The 27003-nt window shown below is 34.8% G+C and overlaps 1 protein-coding gene across 5 annotated transcripts in view; it reads left to right on the top strand.

Annotated features, from left to right (window-relative positions):
* Positions 1-27003, top strand: part of Sick (sickie) — a 423876-nt gene that overhangs the window by 270251 nt on the left and 126622 nt on the right. For all 5 annotated transcript variants that reach the window (XM_076771991.1, XM_076771990.1, XM_076771989.1 and 2 more), the window contains one exon: positions 24201-24474. In XM_076771991.1, the coding sequence (XP_076628106.1) occupies positions 24201-24474 (274 nt within the window). The remainder of the gene's footprint in view (positions 1-24200; positions 24475-27003) is intronic.

The raw sequence follows: 27003 nt of genomic DNA, 5'->3' as shown, positions 1-27003 counted from the left end.
GGTTCAATTAGATTCGATATATGTCTGTGATAGATGGAAAGGAATTTCAGAATATTGGAATATTTTAAAAAGTTGCATTATTAAATACGATGGGTGGTTTAAAAAATTATTAGTATGATACTGAAGTTAAAAATTGAAGAGTGTTTTAACTATTTTCTAATTTGAATCCATTGATGTAAATAAACACCAATGATAAATCAAAACGAATATTAAAATATTGGGATATTAAAAAAAATAACATCATATAATACGATGGATAGTTTTAAAAATTATTACTATGATACTGAAGTCAAAAATTGAAAAGTAATTGGACCATTTTTTAATTTCAATCTATTAGTTTAAATAAATGCTAATGATAAATAGAAAGGAATCTCAGAATATTGGAATATTTTAAAAAGTAGCATTATAAAATACGATAGATAGTTTAACAAATTATTACTATGATACTGTAGTCAAAAATTGAAGAGTAATTGGACCGTTTTTTAATTTCAATCTATTAGTTTAAATAAATGCTAATGATAAATAGAAAGAAATCTCAGAATATTACAATCGACAATTTTTAAAATTACTAATATGATCGTGAAGTAAAAAATTAACAAATTCTTGGAATTTTCTTTTAGTTTGAATTCTTTGTCTTAATAAATATCAATGATAAATGGAAAGAAATGTCAAAATATTAGAATGTTTTAGAAAATAGCCTTATAAAATATGATGGATATTTTAGAAAATTACTACTTTGATACTGAAGTCAGAAATTGAAAAGTAATTGGACCATTTTTAATTTCAATCCATTGGTCTAAATAAATGTTAATGATAAATAGAAAGGAATCTCAGAATATTGGAATATTTTAAAAAGTAGCCGTATAAAATACGATGGATAGTTTAAAAACTATTATTATGATACTGAAGTCAAAAATTGAAGAATAATTGGAGCATTTTTTCCTTTGATATAAATAAATACCAATGACAAAATGAAAGGAATCTCAGAATATTAAAATCGACAATCTTAAAAATTACTACTATGATAGTGAAGTCAAAAATTAAAGAATTCTTGGAAACTTCTCCTAGTTTGAAACCTTCGTCTTAATAAATATCAATGATAAATAGAAAGAAATATCAAAATATTAGAATGTTTTAGAAAATAGCCTTATAAAATATGATGAATATTTTTAAAAATTTGGATCCTTTGATCTAAATAAATGATAAATAAAAGGGAATATCAGAATATTTGAATATTTTGAGAAACAGTGTTATAAAAGTTTTTAAAAATTCTCTCTGTTAACTCAACCATGTACTGTCATAATAATGTTTCCTGGAAGCTTATATTCTTACGTAAAAATCTAAAAAAATATTGCATAATGGCCTAAATGAATTTTACTAGTCACTGTGTATCCCCGTTGAGAAGCTTACAAGCTTTAAGTATAAGCTTCACTGATCAATACTTCGTCCCTCTCATCTGTCTTCCAGGCGATGATTTATTTACGTCTTCCTTACGTAAATTACTGTAGATCCGCATTATTAATTACATTAAAATATAATAACTTACTGGATTGCGTGTATTTCATGAAAGTTTAATGAAAAATTATTATACAGAATATATTACAAGAAAACATTATTTAAAGTAACTATATTTTTTTATAAAGGGACTACATATTTTTATTATCATGGTATAATAGTTAACACCCATCTAGTATGTGACTTTGGCTACGAAAATTCCTAAATACAGACTACACAATAAATACATTAATTTTAATATTTGACAAATTTTCTTATCGTAAAAAAGAAGTGGAATATTTATAGTTATCAAGTTGATTGAATCACCTTGCATATACACTGAAAGGTAATTAATTTAACCGATTTAGAAACTTTTTGGAGCTAGTATCGTCATTTATTTTTTCGATGTGTATCGTGTCATAAAACACGTGCTCCACTGACAGTGACAAGTCGAATGAGTCATGGCCTCCACGTGAGCATAAAATGCACATCGTGAAATCCGTCGACGCGCGTGGACTCGACAGGGAACATTTTAATTTTCTCTAATTGTTTTCTTACTTAAAAAGAAATAAAAGTTTTAGGTAACACAGAGTAAGGAAATTGATTATTTATATACGTTACTGTTTGGAAACTAGTTTAAAATACAGTTATCTGTTAGAGACTGGAAGTATGTGTTCTATTAAAGTAATTTGTAAGAGTATAGTACAGCACTCTTCTCCAATGTAAAATTAATATTCTACAAAGCACGCCAGTAACAGCTCGTGGAAAAAGCTTTTTGCATAAAGTAGTGTAAGAGCCTCCTTATACGAGCATATTAAAAATATCAAGTAACGCGATATGTTCTATTCAGGTCCTGCAAAATATTACTCCAGTATCGAAGATTTACTCCAAACAAATATTCAGCATGTATCACAGAATATAATCCGAACAAGCATAGTTTATTTAACATGAACATCTCGATTTTTTTTATTTGGGACATTTATTAGACATAAATTTGTTTGACACTGTACGGAAATGTTGTCTAATACTTTTTTGTACGTATCCATGAGCTCTAGTTTACTACTAAATTTCATTGAAATATATTCACTATTATAAGAGTTATGATCGTTTGAAAATTGGACCACTTTTATGGGGTTTTTTTCACTTTACAGGGTGAAGGAATAACTTTTCGGACATTCTTAGAATTTCTACATATTCTTTACTAAAATACGCGTTGTTTGCCTTTTTAAACATAAAAATCCTCCAATCCGTTCAGGAGTTATGATTTTTTAAAGATTCGCATGAAATTTCAGTGGAATCGGAATGTCAGGATCAGACATTGTACTTTCAGTAAAGAATTTTTTTCTCGAAACTGCGTAAGAATTCGAGGGTATGTCTATTCACCAAAAATGATTGTAACTAACCCCCCTAGCTAAAAATAATTTTTCTAGAATGATTTGAAATTTTTTAATTTAATTTTTTATTAACTTTTTAACGAAGCCTCAATCGAGAAATTGATATTCTTGATTTCGTCTTATTTTGACTCCTAGAATCTCGCATTAAAATGTTTTCTAGGAATGGCTGAACACACTGTATATATTTATGTTGATATTTATTGTAAATATCTAATGAAGTTCCATTTCAACGTATCTTCAGTATTTTCTCCTTCGACTTTGGCACGGGAAGAAAGCATTATTTGAAATTGATCGAATTGCTTCTGACGATGGTGGGGTTACGTGTACGCCCGCGGTTAATATTAAGTTATCCTAGCGTGAATCACTTGGCGAAGTTGCGCCGCGACGTCTGAATTAGACTTAATGTGATATGCACCGGAGAGTAGTCGCGTCGCCAAGTACTAACGGCCATTAATTAGACGAAATTTTGCGGCCTAATTTTGTACGGGCCTGCAATTACTCAGCCCCACTTAACTTAGCTCGATTACCTCTTGCTACTCGAGTTACATTGATTTAATTAACCCTTGTTTCAATAAACTGGTATCCATTTTATCAGTTAAAAAATTTCTTTACGTTACACAATTTCCAATTCTTCGCAGTCGCGAGTCTGTTCCTGGCCCCCCAATTTTAGAAACTGCGTAGAACGGGCCACGGTCCTAATCGATGTCTGGCATCGATTAGACACCCGCTAAAATGAGTCACACATCGAATTCGAACGTTCTTTGTTAGGTAGAAATTAAACAATGAAATTCAAGATTTAAAAGAAGAAAATTTCTTAGTTTCAAAGCTTCATTATCATGAACAATAATAAGATAAAAGGACATGGCTAATATGTTGACTGTCGAATGAAAATAGTATAATTTTCGACCAAAATTTTCATTATTTGACATCTGAAATTTTAAGATAAATTGTAGATGGTTGCACCTATCTATAGTGAAATTATCAAGTATAATTATTAGTATTTTTTCATAGTTTTCTCTTGTTATGACTACCTATTTATTTACGTTTATTTTATGCTGTTATAATAAATTTAAAAAATTGTTTAACGAGGAGGACCTAAATTAGAAATTAGAATAGTTAGATGAAATTATCAATTGCAACTTTTACTATATTTTTCCAATTTTTTCTTTCTACACCTACCTATTTATTTACGTTTATTTTATGCAGTTATAATAAATTTAAAAAATTATTCGCTGGGGAAGACCAAAATTAGAAATTAGAATAATTAGATGAAATTATCAATTGCAAATGTTAGTATATTTTCCTAGATTTTCTTTCTACGCCTACCTATTCATCCACATTCAATTTATGCAGTAATAGTATGTTAAACAAATTGTTTACCGATAAATAGATTCTCGATAGTTTACGAGCACAGACGGGTTAACGTTCATTATTTAACGGCACTATAAAGAGAGCCACCGCAGAATTTAATCAAGCGTTCGTTGTGCGAGTTCGATTAAAATCCAGCCCCCCACCCCTCCCTCCCTGGTAATGAAATCTAAAGATTTAATATCGATACAGTACACGAATAGTCTGGCAATATGGAAGATTAAAAGGTCCGCGGAAGGAAAAGAAAATCAGTTACCGTGTGGAACGGAAGTGGGTCAGTGGTGATCATCTCGATTAGATTCACCGCATTGAATTTGGATTCGTCTCGGTCGAATAGAATCTCGTTGAAGCGTAGGCTGTCCCATCCAGCTCGTTCGACTATTCAATCTCACTTGATTTCCTTCGAACGTGTCGTGCATGGAAAAGTGTATTGGACGAACGACAATAATTTCTCGGAAATGTCCTATATTACGAGCCAGGCCAGATAAGAAAGTGTACCGTAATGTTCGTTGGAATATGGGACACGCTCGTCGGTGAAGCTTCGATTGTGCCATTGACAATAACTCTGAAGGGGGATGGAAAGTTAACGATTCTAATATATTCCCGGCGAAAGGAACAAATCTAACGAGGACGAATAGAACCGACGACGACGCTTTAAACGAACTATTTCTGCGACGCTAACCATCGTGCGTTCCTCGAGTAATGCCTGCACCGAGCTCTCAAATTGTTTCCAATCAGAAATATAAATCTGACCTCTAAAATGCAAAATCTAAGTATTAGGCTTATATTAAAAACTAATAATTTCATTTTATTATTGTTTCTCTTGCTTCTCTTCTAAGCTGGGGATTGTGAATATTAATGGCCAAATTGAATTGGAAATATTAATCTAAAAGTATTTTTCGAGCAATAATAGAATCGTTCACCTCCAATGAAAACTCTATGTATGATTTAAAAAAAAGTCTTAGTTTTATTTAGAAATAATCGAGACTTTTTTTTATTTTTTTAAATTGGATGATATGGATACGTACGTGTCTTAACAATTTTTTTTAACGAATCTATTTAAGATGAGAGCCTAAAAATAATATTGAAGGTTCAGTATTATAAGAATGATATTATAAAAATAATATCGAGTTGTTCGAATTGCCCTAACTAATTTAAAAAATTTGCAAATAGATTTTGAATGTCTCCATGAAAGTAACGTTCTGAGAGGAGGAATGCTTAGAAGAAACAGACGATTTAAATTGCTAGAAATTGTTACATTTCATTGTGTCGAAGAACGTCTTGGTTATAGTGTTCGTGGCTTCTTACGTGAGCAGAACATTGCTCCGAGACGGTTTGTTCCCTATACCCGAATACCCCAATCCCTGTATAGTGATATCCGAAACCTCGACACGACGCAGACACTTGTATGGCTATACGATAGGTATGATGTAAGTGAGAAACGTATCGCGTGTAACCTTTTAATTAATTTTCTAATAATAAAAATAGGGCACAAGCGCAAGAGTCGAGCAGAGTATCAGAAACATTACACCCATGATGGAGGAGTACCATTAAAAGCTCCAATAGTAGAAGAGTTTCAATTTAAAACTGTTTAAATATTTATTGTATCGTTAAATTATTTATTCGACAATCAATATGTATACATTTATAGCTGAAATTTATGTAGTTTAATTATCTGTATACACTCTCGTTCGAATGCAATTATTTCGAAAACTATTTTAAGCAGAATTCACTTTGTTTCAAGCAGACTATTTTGATCATACATTGTTCTGTCCTTTGTATTTTTAAATGACTTTATTTAGTTAGGTAACTAGTATATTCCTCAGTTGAGTTTGTTGAATACTTAGGCCTTTCAGGGACATTTAACTTAATTTTCTTAAGTATACATATTCTCTGATAAAATTGACTTTTTTTAAGTAGAAGGATATTCATTTCACTCATTTTAACCGACTGATTATAGAAATGGGGTGTAGTAGAAATAACAGAATAATAAGTTAATGATAAAACCGGTTATTTTAATTCATGTTTGGGGAATTAGAACATTTCACTTTTCCTCAACTGCCTTTCTGGGACATCTTGATATTCCATACCAAGATTGATCGTTTTAAAGTCGAAGAACATTAAATTCACTCATTTTAATCGATTGATTATAGAAATGGGGTATAGTAGAAATAATAGAATAATAAATCAATAATAAACTCGATTATTTTAATTCATGTTTGGAGAATTAGAACATTTCACTTTTCCTCAACTCTCTTTCTGGGACATCTTGATATTCCCTACCAAGATTGATCGTTTTAAACTAGAAGAACATTAAATTTCCTTATTTTAACCAATTGATTATACAAATGGGGTGTAGTAGAAATAACAGAATAATAAATCAATGACAAACTTGATTATTTTAATTCATGTTTGGGGAATTAGAACATTTCACTTTTCCTCAACTGCCTTTCTGGGACATCTTGATATTCCCTACCAAGATTGATCGTTTTAAAGTCGAAGAACATTAAATTCACTCATTTTAATCGACTGATTATAGAAATGGGGTGTAGTAGAAATAACAGAATAATAAATCAATGACAAACTCGATTATTTTAATTCATGTTTGGAGAATTAGAACATTTCACTTTTCCTCAACTCTCTTTCTGGGACATTGTGATATTCACTACCAAGATTGATCGTTTTAAAGTAGAAGAACATTAAATTCACTTATTTTAACCAATTGGTTATAGAAATGAGGTGTAGTAGAAATAACAGAATAATAAATCAATGACAAACTCGATTATTTTAATTCATTTTTGGGGAATTAGAACATTACACTTTTCCTCAACTCTCATTCTGGAACATCATGACATTCCCTACCCAAGATTGATCTTTCTAAAGTAGAAGAACATTAAATTTCCTTATTTTAACCAATTGATTATAGAAATAGGGTGTACTAGAAATAACAGAATAATAAATTAATGACAAAATCGGTTATTTTAATTCATGTTTGGAGAATTAGAACATTTCACTTTTCCTCAACTCTCATTCTGGAACATCTTAATATTCCCTACCAAGATTGATCGTTTTAAACTAGAAGAACATTAAATTTCCTTATTTTAACTAATTGATTATACAAATGGGGTGTAGTAGAAATAACAGAATAATAAATCAATGACAAAACCGACTATTTTAATTCATCTTTGCGGGTCAGAAGATCTTTCCAGTTACTCCACTTGCTATTCACCAACAAAATATTTTAATATTTCGAAATAGTATGTTTAATACTTTTTTTTTTCGACCCTCGGAGGATCGCGACACATAGTTCGAGGAGTTGCGTCCCAGAGCGGCCGAACTTCGTGGTTTTCGTGGGGCACGAAACAGCCGGAGGCGCAATCTGGCCCCTCTTCGGTAGCTCTAACTCTTTTGGCATAACCAAGCTGCGTATCATCCGCTTGAAACCCGACGCGCTTTTCGGAAATTCAATATACTCGCCCCCGTCTCTTGGGTCGACCCTCTTGCATCCTACTGGCATCGTTGGGAACCCCACGAAACGAGGTGAGGGCACAACAAAGAAGACGAGCCCCGAGAAGCATATTCCGACGATTACGAATCCTCGGGCTACGTTTGAAAACATTGTCTCTCTCTTGCTCCTCCGTTTCGGCCGTTTAACCCTTTCGCAGTTTAGTCGAAACGATCGAGACGAAAGCTGCCAAACTGTTTGGGTCCTCGATCGACGAGGCAATGGCCGACGATCAAGATAAGCTCTTTGAATCCTAGTCTACTGGTTAGCCTAATAAATATACGAAATGTTTCGAAACATGAGAATTCTTCGTGTGATAACACGTTAAGAACCACCGATAATTATGGTGTTTTTATTAAAATGAAGAAACGTACAGTGCAATGGTAAACCACAATTTGTAAAAATCCAGTCGTGTAAATTTTTTACAATTTTTATTAGAAATTATGAATGGATTATTTCGATTACTTTGACAGTCCTAGTGTTAAAATAGAAGAAAAAGATTTAAAAAATATCAAGTTCCATATAATCTTAATTTCTAGAAGACTAATCTTTTTATTTAAGACACAAATAAAAATGGTGGACAGTCTGCAATTTCAGCGAGATCGCGTTCAACGGGCATTTTATTAATTCGACAATTTCAAGACAATTTATAAATTTGATTACTGCTTTAATGAGCAGGCACACACGAGTCGTACCCAAGTTCTATTTAATTACACGACGAACAGAAACTACGCACATGGAATTTCAGGTCGGCGGGGTAGAAATTAAACCGCACACGTATCCCGTAATTATGAATTTCCGAGCATTCGGAAAATGCCACCTTTTCTTTTCCTTGGCCCCCCTCTGTCCTGTTCCTACGAATCTATACCTGTAATGGTTCCTAGCAATTTTTTTTTATTTACAAGAAACTCTCAATTATGAAACTGTATAATAACCGCCGGAGAAATAAATTTCGAGTTATTAAAACGAATCGTTATTGTTACGTTCTACTGCGAAAACATTCGTCGAATACTTACTTCCAATTTAAATATTAACGAACGGTCTGAAAGGCAAGAATTAACTTGAATTTCCCAATCGATAATATCGTGCAATGGAGGGTTAATTTAAATCGTATAAAAGTTCAAACACCCATTCGTACTCGTTCCATTAAAAGGTCCAAGTCTCGAACAAGTGGACTTAAAAAGTTCGTAAAAGCTAGCTCGATAACCGGTCAATTAGTCGTTCCAGTCGTTCAAAATAAGTGGCCCGTAACTTTTGGGGCGACTGCTGTGAAGCTAACTCGGACGTTCGTAGAAATATTGGACGATCGTTGTTCAAATACGATTGATGCTGAATTTTCAAGACAATTCCCGGCAGCTCTGCAGGACTGGAGCACATCGCGCGTTCGCCCTCAGCGTCGAACAATCGTGAATGAGCAAGCAACAGAGCGAGAAATCAATTTAAGCTAGGGAGACGTCGCATTGGACGTAGCCGTACGCAGGAAGATAAGCGTCTTTGTCCTTTGTCAGCGACGTTCGGTATTGTCCTTTTCATTCACCGGGATGGTAACCAGAAGACCAGAGAACTCGCGCCTTGCCTATTTTGAAATATCCCGAAGGAAACGTTTCCGTGACTGATCATTTGTGCCAGAGTCTATCAAACCCACCCACAGTCTCTCGAAAGAAAAGAACATACAACATCAAGTAAAAAAGAGGTCATACTTTACTTAAATTCGTCGAATCCAAGTCTCTAGGATTTTATACAAACTTCGAACGCCAAGGATCAAAGTGATTTTTAGAATATTACTCCCTTATAAATATTTTGTTAATTTTTCGTGAACACTATTATTGATATATGTAGATAACTGCGAGAAATACAACGTAAAATTTGTTTATTTTGTATTTTTCGTTAACGAGACTTTCACTAGTATATTTGTAAGATTTTACATATTTCCATATTTAACGAGTATTTTCACTCTATCGGACCTAGATTAGAAACAAATTATATCGTGTTTGGTCTCCTTTTAATCGGGAAGCCCTCACAAACACATTGGTAGAAGTTTCATTCGAAGAATAACAAAAATAAAAAAGTTTCATTTTTGCGTATATTGCCTCGATATTCGAGCCCCAATCAGATTGCGCTACTCGACGTTGAGCTTCTTACTGTGTCAAGGGGAGTCCCCTCTCGGTAGTAGGGGACCTTTCACTTATCCAATAGGAAATGACTCGCAGTTATCCAAGCTTTTACTTAGAAACTTGAAAAAGATTGTTCACTTTTCTTAAAGACAGTTTTCAATTATATTAGAAAAATAGCAGTTTAATTCTACTGTAGGGTGTCTGGGAAAAAGGTTAATTCGAGCAACACTGGGAATTACGCGATGTCAAAAATATAATCGAATAATTTGGACTTTGAATTTCACGCGTACGGACCATGTGTTCGATGCAGTTGTCCTGGTTGCCACGCGAAATTACTTCTCACGGAAGTGCCATAAGTCTTTGACGGGTTGTAATGGCACACTCAATCCTTTTAATTGTTTCATAAATCACCGCGGCATAAACGGCAGCTTTCCGTGGCCAGTGCGTTTAAATGGTAATCTCTTGAGAATGTTGTATCCCACAAATTGTCGTAATACGATCGTTAATTTTTGCAACAGATTTAGCCAGTTGTTGGAATAGAATATGCATAAAATCTTAAACGTTTACGACTCGCCCACGCCTCGTGCTTTAAGCCCTTCGTGTCTACTGAATATAGCCATTTACGTGGATTTTATAATTCCTAGAACGAGAGAAGTAAATACTTAAAATAACGTTACAAATAATTTAGCATTGTTACAACGTAGGAGGTCTGTTAACACCATTTAAAATATTTTATTTGTATTTATTCTTTATACAAAACTTCAATTCACAATCTCAAATTAAAGTAATTATAAATATATACAAAAAGTAAAATGTTTAATTAATTCGAATTGCAAAAAATATTTTGTGTTACATCAAATATATTTGGTTTAATCGACCATTTGCTACAGACGTCTCCATTTTGTATTGCTTTAAACTTGTTCTAGTTGCTTGTTTAAAATTGACAGTTAATTGACTCGATCGTATCGGAGTTCCTATTCTACATTGTATTCCTAGATAATTCGACCGATTATTTCCAGGAATTTGAAACACTCCACCGGTCGATTATCGATTAAGTCATAGATACCGTGAACTTCGAGACACCTGCTTGCTCGCGTTAGGGTTACTCTCAAAGTCTTCGGATAGGAAAGTCCATAACCGTATTTTCTTGTATCATCCAACTCGAACAACAAACTCTAAAAATATGTAAAGGGAAGACGATTACACTTTTCGTCGCGTCTATAATTTCGTTCTTAAATGGGGGATGAAAGCAAGATAACTCATGTTATAGTATCAAATTTTCTTATATTTTCCCTCTTAAAGATATAAAAAAGAAGTATTTTTCCCTATTTCTTAAATTAAATTTACATTTAAATAGTGTAGTCCAGAGTATAAAAAATAAAGTCACGCTTGTTTGGATTAACGAAGAGCTTAATTTGAATATCCGTTTGGCCGATCTCAATAATTTATAAGATCCTATTCCCATCGTAGAATACGACTCGATCTTAACTAGAAACAATGTCCACACGCATATCCGACAAATCAAGCTCAATAACCTCAAAAACAAAGTCTGAAATGGAAGAATGTGATCCTTAATATCGAAACAGTTATTTTCATAACCGTTTCGATCACTGGAAGCAAGAGACACGATACTAGACATCGTCGATACGGTGTTCGATAGATTCTCGAACGAGTCGACTCGTCTCGATCGGAACATCCGAGTATCGAGTCCGTTCCCGGCAGTCGAATCTTCGGAATGTTCCGAGTCCTCTATTCATAGGAGAAGGGAAAAAAAGTTTCTGGTATCTGGACGAAGACGAGGACGCGTGTCGCCGGTGGACGATACGAGGCGAGATTGGCACGACGCTTGCGTCGACCAGCGTGACGTCACGTCGATCGATCCGTCGTGGTCGTTTACGGTGGCGCGATCTGGCGGCGACTTGGGGCAACCATCAGGGCGGCTTAAGGCGCCACCGAAGGAGGTTCTCGCGCGACGGTTGGCGGAGTGCGCGGGGTGCTGTTCTCGGGGGGTTGTTCGACGGGAGACCCGTCCGTGGCGCGTAGTGGACGAGGGTGGGGAGCTGAGTCGGGGAACGAACGAAACGTACGGTTACGTGCACGAACGACGGGAACGTCGTGGTTTGCGATAGTTCTCCGGGGACGGAGGAGCCGGCTGCTCTTCGTCGCGACGCTGTCCAACTCTTGCAGTTTTCCACGATCGGTGATTCTACGGATTTACGCGGAACAGTGAGTCCTCCACCCTCTTTTTAACCCTCCACCCCCACAGTCGTCGACGGGACATCGCGATGCCGACTCGCGCGAGGAGTGTACGCGTTAAGAACGTCGTCGAGTGAAGCGAAGAGTAAACTTTCGCTTCGTTTGGCCGACGAGTCACGCTCGATCTCTACGCAGGAGTCCGTTGACAAGGTTAGAAGTTCGCAAGGACAACAACGGATAGTTTATTTTTGCCACAGGTTGGTACACGGTTGCTCGAAACGTATTGTCGTGCACTCGCGACACCCGACGAATGTTATCGCGTACGCTAGCGGAATTTTTCGAATTCCGAGGAATTCGGAATTCTCGTGTCGAGACAGCGGTGCTCAACCTGCGGCTTACTTTTTAACACTCGAGTCGTTTGAATGATTCGAGCTGAGACACGAAATTTTTTTGGCGATTTTATTGCCACGATTGAGTCGCGTAGGGTTATGTGTGTATGTTTTTTTTTGTTGGTAGTACGATTTAAAAATTAATTATTGTCGTTTGTAGAATATTGATTTTAGATGTGTTTAAGTATTATTTATTCTGTAGAATTGTCACTGCTGAAATTTAGTGTCCTTTAAACGTTATTTTAGTTTTATTTGTACTTGTAAATGGTTGTGTATTGTATTTTTTGACTGAAACTCCGGATCTCGGATACAAACTATTTATTCTATCCTTGTAAATAAATAATTATATAATGAAGCTTTGTGAAAATTGTAGAATTATCACGTTTGACTGGCATGGTGGTCACCGGTGACCGACGCTTTGAAATGCTTAGAATAAATGAAACTTTGTATTTGTAAATTTCTTAATAACGTCACTGACAGTAGGAATACTATAAAATATTTGTGATTTGAAAAAATGTCGAGGAAAACAGTAAATAATGTGGTTAATTCTTGTGATCAAACGAATGGTTTTTGATCATTCCAATTTCAAAGGGAAGAAAATATTTTTAAGGTAATTATTTTAGATAATTACCTCCAATCTTACTGGGATGTGACATTGGATCGCATACCAAGGTCAAGTGACTATAGGACCTGAAAGTAAATTCATACACTGATGATAATTTATGTATTAAATCATAAAACACATTTACATAATTTCTCATAAATATACACATTTATTTATAGAGCCCAAGGTTGCACAAACTTGGTGTGTGACTCAAAGTCACGTTGCAGGATTAGGGCTGAGAAAAGAATAATGAAATGTTGGATGTGATTAGAATTAATGTTTATGTTAATATAACGACTATCACGACACGAAACTATAGTCGACGATTTGGGGAACGATAGATTTATTGTTTTTTATTTTCAATTGTTGTGTAACTTCGTGAAAATTTTTAGAATGTTTTTAGACGGAACGAAAATCCAAATTTGAAACGTAAGAGGCTGTTGAGTATTCGTAGCACGATGAATATTGTGTAGCTTTGTTAAAACTTGAAAATTGACGCTAACCCCATCGGGATATAACTTCGAAGCGCATAGAAAGTTCGAGTAACTATAAGCACAGTAAATAAGTTTGTATACTGATGATATTTTAGGTTTTATTATAAAATACGTTGCAAAATCTATTATTAAATTTGGTATGTGACTCGAAATGAGATATGATTAGAATTAAAAAAGATATTAAATACAGGGTGTTCGGCCACCCCTGGGAGATTCTAGAGGCCAAAATAAGACGAAAATGAAGAATACCAATTTGTTGATGGAAGCTTCGTTAAAAAGTTATTAACAATTAAATTCAAAAGTTTCAAATCGTTCTGGAAAAATTATTTTCGGTTGCGTGGGTCAATTACAATCATTTTTGGTGAATAGACATACCCCCGAAATCCTATCCATTTTCAAGAAAAAAAATCGGGTAGTTGGACAAATTCGACGGAAATAAAAAATTTCAAATCGTACTGGAAAAATTATTTTCGGTTGCAAGGATCAATTACAATCATTTTTGGTTATTACACATACCCCCGAAATCCTACGCATTTTCGAGAAAAAAATTCCTTACCGAAAATATAATTTCAGGCCAGAAATGTCACCCCAAAATTTCGTGCGTATCTTTAAAACGTCATAACTTCTGAACGGATTGAAGGATTTTAACGTTTAAAAAAGCAAACGATGCGTATTTTAGTGTAGAATATATAGAAATTATAAAAATATGAGGAAAATTGTTCCTTGGCATCGCAAAATTAGAAAAAACCCTATAAAAATGGTCCAATTTTCAAATGACCATAATTTCTACAATAGTGAATATATTTGTATGAAACTTTTTTCTGAAGTAGAGCTCATGGGTACCTACAAAAAAGTATTAAACAACTTTTCTGTAGGGCATCAAACAAAATTATTAAAAATGAAAAACGAATTTTTAAGAAAAATCGACGTGGGGTAGGTGCCTAAATTTTTCGGCGAAGTTAAAAAGTTTCAAATCGTTCTGGAAAAATTATTTTCGGTTGCAGGGGTCACTTACAATCATTTTTGGTCAATTGACATACCCCTGAAATCCTATCCTGTTTCTAGAAAAAAATTCGAGAAGGTGTGAAATTTTTCGACGGAAAAAAAAAAATTTCAAATCGTTTTGGAAAAATTATTTTCGGTTGCAGGGGTCACTTACAATCATTTTTGGTGAATAGACATACCCCCGAAATCTTGCGCATTTTCGAGAAAAAAATTCAGTACGGTCGGAATTTTAAACGTTTATAACTTTTTAACAAAACCTCCATCAACAAATTGGTATTCTTGATTTTCGTCTTATTTTGGCCTCTAGAATGCCCTATTAAAATTTTCCCCAGGGTTAGCCAAACTCCCTGTATATTAAAAAACAGTTTTCTCGAAGTGAACTCGTATCTTTCAAAAATCTGAGAAATTAAAATCGAGCATAATAATAAAAAAGACATAAATACATGATACTATTCGAGAAACAATAATTTTGCATAACATTGACATTGGAAAAGGGCCAGGGAAGAGGGTCGAACCATAATGGACGCAATTATACGTAGAAATAAAATTGCAAAGCTGCTGCCAAGTTATTTTATTTATGTGTCTACGATAGAAATTAATGTTTTTGTTAAAGCAAAGGTTGAAAACCAAACTGTCGAATTTCTTATTGTTTTCATTTCAATTCACTAAAAAAATAGAATAATGTATTCTATGCACCAAGTTTATAGCAAGGAAAATAGTAAAATAAATCAAATTTATTTAAAAATATGTGTATTCAAGACCTCATGAATAGGATTAATGGATCTTGATTTCTATTGTTTGGGTCTGAAAAATTAGATACGATAAGAATTAATGTTTTTTTTATGATCAAGTTGCTTCTATTTTTAATCCTAACAGTCGAAATTTGAACTAGGGACACGAGACCCTGTGGTTCGCACGCATTCAAAACTGCGAAAGGTTCTCTTTTTTCTTGTCTGGCTTCCACCAGAATAAACAGAAAATTCAAACAATGTCTGCAAGTTTTCTTTAGAATTCTCTCGAAATAGAATTGTGTAGATACCTCCGAGTTATTTTCTTTCCACCGCCGTAACAAATGTTATACTTATTAACGAAATCAGTGTACGTGTGGTAATTATTATTTTCTGAATCATGAAATTTTCATAGATATTTTTATATTCTTATCAGTCTTTTTACATACTTTTCACACAATTTTCTTACAATTATTATCTTGTTTTTAAGTTGTTTGAATATATTACTCTTTTATTATAATTAATTCTCGTGCAAATGTAAAGGTTTCTCAACAGCTTTTTAATCACCCCTATTTTAAATCACCTACGAATCCCTGTTTCCATTATGTATCAATCGTAAACGCTTTTAAAATGTTTTAAAAAGCCTCCTCTGCCACAATATTTTGTTTTCCAAGGTTTGTTGGTATTTTAAAATTCATTACTAAAGTCGATGTTATTTACGAGAGTATGAACGTCAAAGAATTAAAAATAACAGGGAAAAAAATCTTTCTCGATCCCACTTAATGATCTTTTTGATCTTGCATCTCATTGATGGGGTCAGCTATCGCATCGCGGTTCGCTGCTCGACCCACAGGTCATAGGTCGCCGACCACTGTATTACAAATTAAAATGCTTGAACCGACTGACCTCTCGAGCACCCTTTAATAATTAAGTGTATCATCTGTACCAATTTTTATAGCCCTGAAAGGTGAAAAATAAATAGTCAACGTTTGACAAAACTTCTTCTACTTGAGACTTACTCTTAGCCATCATTATTCTTTCAAAATTAGAAATAGTACGAGTACTCAGGAAAATATATTAAGAAATGATCAGGATCAAAGGCTTTCTTTTTTAAAAATTACTCACTCGATTTTGCAAATTGTTTTCGGTAATTATAAAATTTTTCTCGATTTCTCTACAAAGACAGACTTTCCCCTTTTTGCATCCTTGTTTGGTTCTACTAACAATATAGTGTTCAGCCTACCCTGGGAAACATTTTAATGGGAGATTCCAGATGCCAAAATAAGACGAAAATGAAGAATACCAATTTGTTGATGGAGGCTTCGTTAAAAAGTTAGGCACTTACACCCTGTCGATTTTTCTTAAAAATTCGTTTTTGATTTTTAATAAATTTGTTTGACGCTGTACGAAAATGTTGTCTAATACTTTTTTGTACGTATCCATGAGCTCTAGTTTACTACTAAATTTCATTGAAATATATTCACTATTGTAGGAGTTATGGTCGTTTGAAAATTGGATCACTTTTATGAGGTTTTTTTCACTTTACGGGGTCAAGGAACAACTTTTCCAATATTTTTAGAATTTGTATATATTCTTTACTAAAATACGCGTGAAATCCTATCCATTTTCGAGAAAAAAAATCGAGAATGTGGGAAATTTTCCGACGAAATTAAAAAATTTCAAATCGCTCTGGAAAAATTATTTTCGGTTACAGGGATCAATTACAATCATTTTTGGTCATTACAAATACCCCCGAAATCCTACGCATTTTCGAGAAAAAAATTCCTTACCGAAAATCTAATTTCTGGCCAGAAATGTCTGCCCGAATTTTCATGCGAATCTTTAAAACGTCATAACTTCTGAACGGATTGGACGATTTTAACGTTTAAAAAAGCAAACGACGCGCATTTTAGTGGAGAATATGTAGAAATTGTAAAAATATTCGAAAAGTTGATGCTTGGCACCGCAAAATGAGAAAAACCCCATAAAAATGGTCCAATGTTCAAACGACCATAACTCTTACAATAGTGAATAGATTTCAATGAAACTTTTTTCTGAAGTAGAGCCCATGGGTGCCTACAAAAAAGTATTAAACAACTTTTCTGTAGGGCATCAAACAAATTGATTAAAAATGAGAAACGAATTTTTTAGAAAAATCGACGGGGGTTAGGTGCCTAAATTTTTCGGCGAAGGTGAAAATTTTCAAATCGTACTGGAAAAATTATTTTCAGTTGCAGGGATCAATTACAATCATTTTTTGTCGTTACACATACCCTCGAAATCCTACTCAGTTTCGAGAAAAAAATTCCCTACCGAAAATATAATTTCAGGCCAGAAATGTCACTCCAAAATTTCGTACTAATCTTTAAAACGTCATAACTTCTGAACGGATTGAACGATTTTAACGTTTAAAAAAGCAAACGACGCGTATTTTAGTGTAGAATATATAGAAATTATAAAAATATTCGGAAAATTGTTCCTTGACCTCGCAAAATTAGAAAAACCCCATAAAAATGGTCCAATTTTTAAACAGCCATAACTCCTACAATAGTGAATATATTTGTATGAAACTTTTTTCTAAAGTAGAGCTCATGGGTACCTACAAAAAAGTATTAGACAACTTTTCTGTAGGGCATCAAACAAAATTACTAAAAATGAAAAAGGAATTTTTAAGAAAAATCGACAGGGAGTAGGTGCTTAAATTTGTCGACGAAGTTGAAAATTTTCAAATCGTTCTGGAAAAATTATTTTCAGTTGCAGGGGTCACTTACAATCATTTTTGGTAATTACATATACCCCCGAAATCTTGCACATTTTCGAGAAAAAAATTCAGTTCGAGCGAAACTTTAAACGTTAATAACTTTTTAACAAAGCCTCCATCAACAAATTGGTATTCTTGATTTTCGTCTTATTTTGTCCTCTAGAACCCCCCATTAAAATTTTCCCAGGGTTGGCCGAACACCCTCTATAAAAATCGGGTAAATAAATTGCAGGTTAATGAATTCGTCTTGAAAGACACTCATCGCACGATCTAAAAAAAAATATATAGTTCCATTTAAAAAACGAAACTTCACCATCGTATCTTTTAAATTAATAACATGAACAAAATTTTCGTTTACGCCAAAATAAAGATCCTATTTTATCCTGCAATTTTCATATAAATAATTTTTTCGTATCATCAATAGTTATTGAAATATCGCGACTGTCACACTTTAGCTGGGACACCCTGTATTAAGAAATGATCAGGATCAAAGGCTTTCTTTTCTAAAAATTACCCTTTCGATTTTGCAAATTGTCCTCGTTAATTATAAAATTTTTCTCGATTTCTCTACGAACGGGACATACTTTCTCCATTTACATCCTTGTTCGGTTCCGCTAACAATGTATATCGCCCGAGGAAATCGCGTGGCCCTGTAAAGATAACGGAGTAATGGAACATTTTCCAATAACAAGAAAAGGAAACTGATTCCGGTTCGAACCGCCGCGGAATAAAAATATTGAAACGGAATTGTTGCGAAATACGATCGACCCCGTAGCTAAGGAAAAGTTGATCGCGTCTTACGAATTCCCATCTAACGAAACGGGAAATAGGAGTGCAACTTCCGGGAGTTTCCTTCTTCTTTCGCGCGATGTATGAAATTGGCGTTCGTGTCCTTAACGAAATTGAAAAGTTTTTCCGACGGTAATGGAGATGTTCATTAAATTAAACGTTGTTCACGGAACAATCTTTCCCCGACGAACGGTTTGCATGCTCGGGGATTCCCTCGTTTCAAAGTTACTTTGGCATCCCTGTTGAATAAAACGAATCCTTGGAATTTTATTTCCTCTCCATTCGAATACTTCGACGGATTTACCAATTCATTTTATTCGAATTAAATTAAGGATCAACTTAGATTCAGGTGAAATTTTGTACAATTAAATGTGATCGATTTGTTTCTTTTTAATTTGAGGGGGGAAGCCATTTTGTTTTGTTCGAGACAATTTTATCTAAATGCTTTTAAGTTGTGAACGATAAATATGTAGAAAAGGTAATTGGAATAAAATATTCAAATTATAGTTTGTTAAAATAAATATGTGTAATTGAGTTTTGTCACTTTTTTAATTTGGGGAAGAAATCCATTATTTTATTTGAGTCATTTATATTTAAATGGTTATAAATTGTAAATCACAAAAGATATGAAAGAAAACAGAAATAAAAGATTCAAAATAAATTCTGCAAAAATATTTAAGTGTAATTGATTTGTGCCACTTTTCAAATTTAAGGGAGAAATCCATTCTTTTATTTCAGTCATTTCTATTTAAATGCTTCCAAGTCATAAATGATACAAAATACAAAAGAAAACAGAGATACAAGATTGAAATTATATTCTGTAAAAATAAATAAGTGCAATCCATTTCTACCACTTTTCAAATTTAAGGGAGAAACCCACCCTTTTATCCAATCTACCTCTATTTATATGCTACCAAGTCATAAATGATAAAAGATAAAAAAGAAAACACAAATGAAAACTTCAAATTAAATTTCATAAAAATTAATAAGTGAAACTGATTTGTACCACTCCAAATTTGAGGGTGAAATCCACCCTTTTATTCAACCTCTATTTAAATACTGCCAAATCATAAATGACAAAAAATATAAAAAAAGCTGTCTTCGTTTGTTAGTAAAAATTTCTTTTCTCACAAGACTAAATAATAAAAATGAAAAATTCCGCTATCGTGGACTATTTAGAAATTTTGTTCCAAAGATATGGCCTCGAATACACGGTCGAAAAACATTGAATAATAACCGTGTTACGATTATGTAAGACGCCAGGGGACCCTTGAAGAATCGTCGTGAAAGCTTTACAAGAAGCTGGACGCTGCAATCGCGTTGGGTTAGGTTTGTAGTAGAGTCTTTGCAGCTACGAGGCGTTCACGTAAGCGCAGTAATCCTAATCCTGCGCGCGTGATTCGTGAATTATTAATCGCACGACACCGTGAGACTTCCTAGGATTTGCGTCAGCGAATCTGTTACTGGTCGCGTCGAAATAGTCGTGGAAACGCATCCGCCAGCCATCGGCCGTTCGAGCGCTGACTTATACTACTTACAAGTTAATTAGCCGACGTCCTAGGCATGCAAAATCTGTCCCGTCAGCCTAACAATCCCAATCCACCACTCGAATCATAATCTAATTTCACTTCGTTTCGCTGAACCCCTTTTTTTCACGTGCCTTGCATTTTCTTGTTTCTCATTTTAACACGTTCAATGTCAAGTGAACGGTTCTGAATTATTAATTGAAATTTTCTTTTTTCAAGGCAATTAAAATCTGCGTACATGTAATATTTCTAGCAGTATTTTTATTTTTGTAATCTTGAAATTTGTGAGCCCTGTTCAGATTTATTTTTTTTGAACACATTGGAAATTAATTCTTTCGATGGGGTTGAAAAATTATTAGCTAATTCGTAGCAGTATTTTTGTAATTTTTTAAGCTTTGAGCCCTGTTCAGATTTATTTTTTTTGAACACATTGGAAATTAATTCTTTCGATGGGGTTGAAAAATTATTAGCTAATTCGTAGCAGTATTTTTGTAATTTTTTAAGCTTTGAGACCTGTTCAGATTTATTTTTTTAAACTCATTGGAAATTCTTTTAGTTCAGATAAAAATTATGAGCTAATATTTGTTGCAGTATTTTTATTTTTGTAATCTTGAAATTTGTGAACCCTATTTAGATTTATCTTTTTTCTTCTTAACACTTTGGAAATTAATTCTTTTAGTTTCTTAGTTAAAATTTCTGTCACCTGTACTGTCTTGTCTGAGTCAAATGTTAACGTTTTTTAATATCTGAGGAAAACCAAGGTTTTATAAATATTTAAGTAGTATCAACCTAACAATTAATTAAATTCTTCAGAGGATATTTTAAGTTTGCAAAGAAAGTAACATAAAACGTTTGGACACAGAATAAGATTTGAATTGTTATTAATTTTTTTACACTTGAACAACTTAAATATAACACTAATCTTCGTAACTATTATCATTAGAAATTCTTAACGATTCTCAGGAGGCAAATACTTTTTGACAAAATTGACTCCGATTTTGCGAGACATTTTAATACAACAGATAATTTCTGTTGATGCAAAATGTAATGTAAAATGAATAACAAATCAAAACTATAAATTCGTTGGTAAGCTTTTCTTTGCAGTTTCCTTTGTTAATATATTCCAATTAACGAATTAATATACAAATGACACGTAAACGAGAATTTCAGAATGAATCTAAAATGTTTGTTCGTTATTTGCGAATAAAATTACAGGTGCTAATAATGTTATAAAACATCCCATCCGCCATTCAAGTGTTAGTTTAGGACCGTCTGACTCAATGGATGTTATCATAGGACACTATAAACTATTAAAGCTGTAACTGTACTTATAAATTAAACTGTTTCTGGAGTTCTACAAACTTCGTAGGGCATTCTAACTCGAAAGGTAAAAAACATTTTGAAAAATTACTAATTTATTAACAAAGGTTCTTGGAGGTGTTTGAACTTTTCTCGTGAAACGTTAACCGGATCAAAGTTTCATTTTCTCGATCTACAAAGTGCTTTCGAAGGGTGGTTAGAAACGTTGCAATCGCTGAATAAAAAATGATCGGTCGACACAGATTCGCGAATCGATCATTTCAGAGCGAATGGTTCTATTTCGATTACGTATTGTAAAGAGAAAGATCAATCTTGGGTTAAGTGGGATATGTGATATTATGCAAGCAGACGAGCAATTTTTATTAGTCAAGCTTAGAACAGCAGATTGAAACGTCTGACCTAATACTGGTTGAAATTCCTTCGAAGATCCATCTTCTATTCTCCGTACAATACACGCAATTACACGTTAGTCTATAAATATTTAATAGTAAATCTCTCTAATCTGCTCTAAGCTTGATACAGTTTTATATTGGTTGCAAAAATATCGTGTCTGCGTGTGACGTTTTATTTTCAGCCGCTATACACCCTCCACCCACGTCTATTCGTTGCTTACGATAGGTAAACAAAAGATTAAGTTAGGATTATCGGAAACCATTCGACTCGATACTTTCGTTTCGCAATGAAATGGGTCTTTCCTATTTCGATCGTCTAAAATTAAATGGCTTTGGGGATTTATTTCTAGAAAAATAAAACTATTCAATGATTTTCAACCTTTCAAGTAATAGTAAAAGATATTCACAGTTATTAGTAAATAATCTATTTTATTTACACAAAATAGTCCTTCCATTTCCCCAAAATTTTCTGCAAGCTCTTGCTTTGTTAAACTGAATCCTATTTTGCATAAATTTTCCACCCTTACTATTTTCTTTTATATTGAATTTTAAAAACGTAGCAAACACTCATCTTCCTACAATCTTTACGCCATTTATTATAATAAAATAGCCTCGATAAATCTTAATAAACTCTTCTAAGTGATTGCAAATGGGGGATGAAGTGAACAGTATCCTCGAGATTTTTTACTCTGAATCAGCGGTCCCAAAACCCCATAAATAAGGCGTTAACGAGCCTGCAAAGTTTCGAATCACCTTTCAAACGTACGACACAACGTCCAGGACAACTTTGAAAGAGGCCAAGCGACACAGAAACAGACGTACGTAGTTACTTTGTGTCCGGTACGTTGTACGGTCAACGAAAGGACGTCAACCCGATAACTTCAGTCCGATTTTAATTGACAACGAAGCACGGGGAAGCCCGTCGACAAAGAGAAAGGATAGGACAGTCGAACAGCAACTCATCGATTTCGAACAGCTTAACAGACACACTGTCCGTCGAGTGGATTGGCTCGTGGATCTAATCTCGCTAATAGAGCGATTTCTATACGATTCAAATCCACCCTCATTTGGCACGTTTCACGGTCCTCGAGTCGGGCACGATGCCTTTCGGAGCGTCCATTTTGTCAGAGGCTCCTTACAAAAGGAGCTACATGGCCGCCATTGTTTAGCACATCTCTTGGTGTTCTTCGCTTTATCCTATCCGTGTCCACTCAAATGGAAAACTGCTGCTCCGGATTGTATTCTAGTTTTCTTCTTGGGCGACCATGACCTCTGGAAAGAGGAGGGTTGTCACGATCCAAAGAGGTCAGATAAAATCCTTGGAATGTTCTACGAAGTCGACATTTTGTTCCTAGACGATTGGAAACTGTGAAATTAATTTAATTTAATTCATTTGTCACTTGGTATTAATTTTTGCAATCTTATACAAATTCCTGAATCCCATGTCTTATCATGTCCATCATTAATGCAGGGAATCATTTACTCGAGTAATTATTTGTCCAGTAATTTATAGAGTTTTCTTTATACTCAACCATGTATTAATATTTTACTTTGATTAATTAGATGAGAGATATCTGTGAAATAACAGAGGGAATGGGCCTGCTCAGACGCCATGACAGTCAATGATAGGTCGAGCACTTGCGAGAGAACGTAGCCCTCTACCGGCGTAACCACACATTCTTCAAGTGGCCACTACCTATCGAATGACTCGGATATTTATTATTATTTATTGCAACATCGTGAAGCAAAGTGACACTTTTACCATGCATATATGCATGACAGCAGACGGTTTAACGAAATAACGAGGGATCCATAATGAACCCCGACGCGTCGTCTGAGGGTCGAAGAACGAGTCTGCCACTACGTAGTTTTCCACTAAAAAAATTAGTTCTGAAATTTTAGATTTCGAATATTTATTTTAACAAGATTAGATAAATTACAAATTTTAAATATAGTTTCAGTCTTGCGGAATATTGCACGCTATTCGCGTTAAGGCAACGTCGCTAGAGCGTTACGATAACGCGGGGCTTTGTAATAACTTTTTATTTAATATTCTTTCACGGCGCCCTCGCGTCGAAGGTAAACAGTAACGAGAATCGCACGTGCATTTTTTTTTTTTAGATACGTGGGCGGTTCGAGGCGAGAGTTGTCAGGGGTGAAGGAACTGGTGACCTCGAGGAGGGTGCAGAAGAGACCCTCCGCGAACGTTGTAAGGTCGGATGGAGGTTGCATCGGGGGCAGTCCAGGAAGCGGCGGCGTCATTGCAGGCGGCCTGCTAGGCGGTTGCAGTGGTGGCAACGACGCCTTAGCAGAGTTAACCATCGAGGACCTGGCATCTCTTCCCGCCGGAAATCACACCTCCGCCAATCACACGGGCCATTCCTCTCATCACAAGGTCAGCGAACTTGGCTAAATCGATATTTCGTTTGGCGCGCATAGCATCGTTTAGACCAGCGGTTCTTAACCTGTTGCCTGACCTTTGAATGATTGTTGTCCAAGACTCGACTCGAAATACACAGTGAGCATCTCACCGTTCGAGTCACACGATAGAAATGAACAAAATACGTTTAGAAGTAATTTGGAAAGTGTAATGTTGTTTCGTGTCTATCAAGAATGGTTTAGAAGAATTTCTGTTTGTAACAAAGACTATGAGTCTTTTTAAGCAACTATCATTTCGCGGGCTATAGGTTGAGAAACACTGGTTTAAATGTACTCTGTGTACGTTGGTCTGAAAAAAGGTTTTGCATGGGCAAAATTAAAATCGTAGTTAGTTTTTGTGTGAAACGATTGATTAGAGACCAATAGTGCAGGAAAATGATGATTTAGGTTATAAAAAAAGGGACTATAATTAAATTTGGGAATATCAACATCAGTGTGTTTGACACTAAAGGAGCAACATTGCTGTAGAGCATGATACGACAAATCTCGAATTAGAGTAATGGTTCTTAAAATGGGTCGATGTGATTCGTAATTTGATCATTCTGTTACTTCCAACTTGAAAGATCCAAAGACAATGCTTTGTGTGTCAGATCTCGCCAACTGGCATTTAAAAATCACAGCTTATTAACTCTAGAAAGATATTCTTCAAAATATACTATTTATCACGTTAAATTATTTACTAATTTAATAGTATAATAGTATACGATGAATCATCAGATGCATTAAACTCTGACTAAATTAGAAGAAATAATTACAATAAAGTTGCTTCAATGTTATATAATTCATCAATTTTTACTTATACATATTTATAGATTTTCCAGAGAAAAATATTGTTTTAATCCTTTTAAGAAGGAACGTGATATTAGTCGAATAGATCATTTTACAAATCAGTACTGTATAAACATCTTCTAGTCTCAAAATTCGCCTCACAATGATGTTCATTTTGCGAATCATTCCTGTCAAACATCTCCTAGTGCTGAAATTCACCTCACAATGATGTTCATTTTGCGAATCATTCCTGTTAAACATCTCTCAGTTCTGAAATTCACCTCACAATGATGTTCATTTTACGAATCATTACTATTAAACATCTCCCAGTGCCGAAATTCGCCTAAAAACGATGTTCATTTTACGAATCGTTCCTGTTAAACATCTCCCAGTGCCGAAATTCACCTAGAAACGATGTTCATTTTGTGACTCATTCCTGTTAAACATCTCCTAGTCTCAAAATTCACCTCACGACGATGTTCAATTTGCGAATCATTCCTGTCAAACATCTCCCATTGCCAAAATTCGCCTAGAAACGATGTTTATTTTACGAATCATTACTATTAAACATCTCCCAATATCGAGATCCCCATCCACCTATATGAAAAACGAACACATCAACTCTGAAGCGCCGTTCATTTTAAGAATCATCACCGGTAGTAACTGGAATAATTTTTAAACGTAAATCTTTCGATAATATAATTGATCCACGATGCGGAAAAAAGCCCCCACGGATTCGAACGAGCTTCGAACAGCGCACTTCGCCGGTTATTCTCGCGCTCCATCATTCTTAATCAAAGTAATCCGTCGGTTGTTCATTATCATTGGACGATAAACACGACGTGCCGGTTCGGTCGGCGTGCCAATTAGGTTTTATTTGAACGTCAGTTGACATCGAATTGCGCGATAAACATCGGGTAAAATTAATTAAGCTTAAATCGCAGTTGCGGTGAAACCGTCCGCTCGAAACAAACGGTAACGAGGTGTAACAATGCGAATTACACGCGCGTACACGAACGAAGAACAGAGTGGGGGGGGGGGGGGGGAACGATCGACGGGATTCACCGCGTATTCTTGAATCCGAATACCGATAATTGCGGGAACAGTCGGGCGGCGTCCGGGCTACCCGTCGACGGGATCAACCCGGCATGTAATAATTATTCAAGACGCATTACGTGCGGCCCGCGTAATTATTCAATAACCGTGTGCACTCCAACCGAAACGTACATCGACTACGCACAAAACGCGAACGTGAGTCGGAGCGCAAACAATGAAATTACAAAGAGTCTCTTTCGTACGTGTGCGTCAGCTGTTGCATCGAGCAGCTGCCACCGCGTACTGGGTGGTGCGTTTTTAAATGTTTCCCCGACTACCCCAACCCCCTCCACATCCCCGGAAATTCAGTTACCGTAGGAATCGAATTAAAGGCCAGTTGGTCGATTCGAGTCGTGATCTTCGTCTACAGCTCATTCGATTCGCCATTTTCTACAATAATGGCGAGGACTTTGATGATATTATTAAAGGAGTGCTGAGAAATAATTTGGGAATCGTAGAAATCTAGTTTTTTAGATGATTGGAAACTAACATACCTACTTTAAAATTGAAGAGTCTAGATTTATTTTATTTCACATAGAATCTTGAGAATCGATTTCTATAGCTCATCCATATGTGGCTTAGCAGTTAATGTGTTAAGGGTTGTGAATGTCAGTTTAAAACA

The sequence above is a fragment of the Colletes latitarsis genome, chromosome 8 (assembly GCF_051014445.1).
Source record: "Colletes latitarsis isolate SP2378_abdomen chromosome 8, iyColLati1, whole genome shotgun sequence".
NCBI classification, from domain to species: Eukaryota; Metazoa; Arthropoda; class Insecta; order Hymenoptera; family Colletidae; genus Colletes; species Colletes latitarsis.
This window is presented reverse-complemented; position numbering and strand designations above follow the sequence as displayed.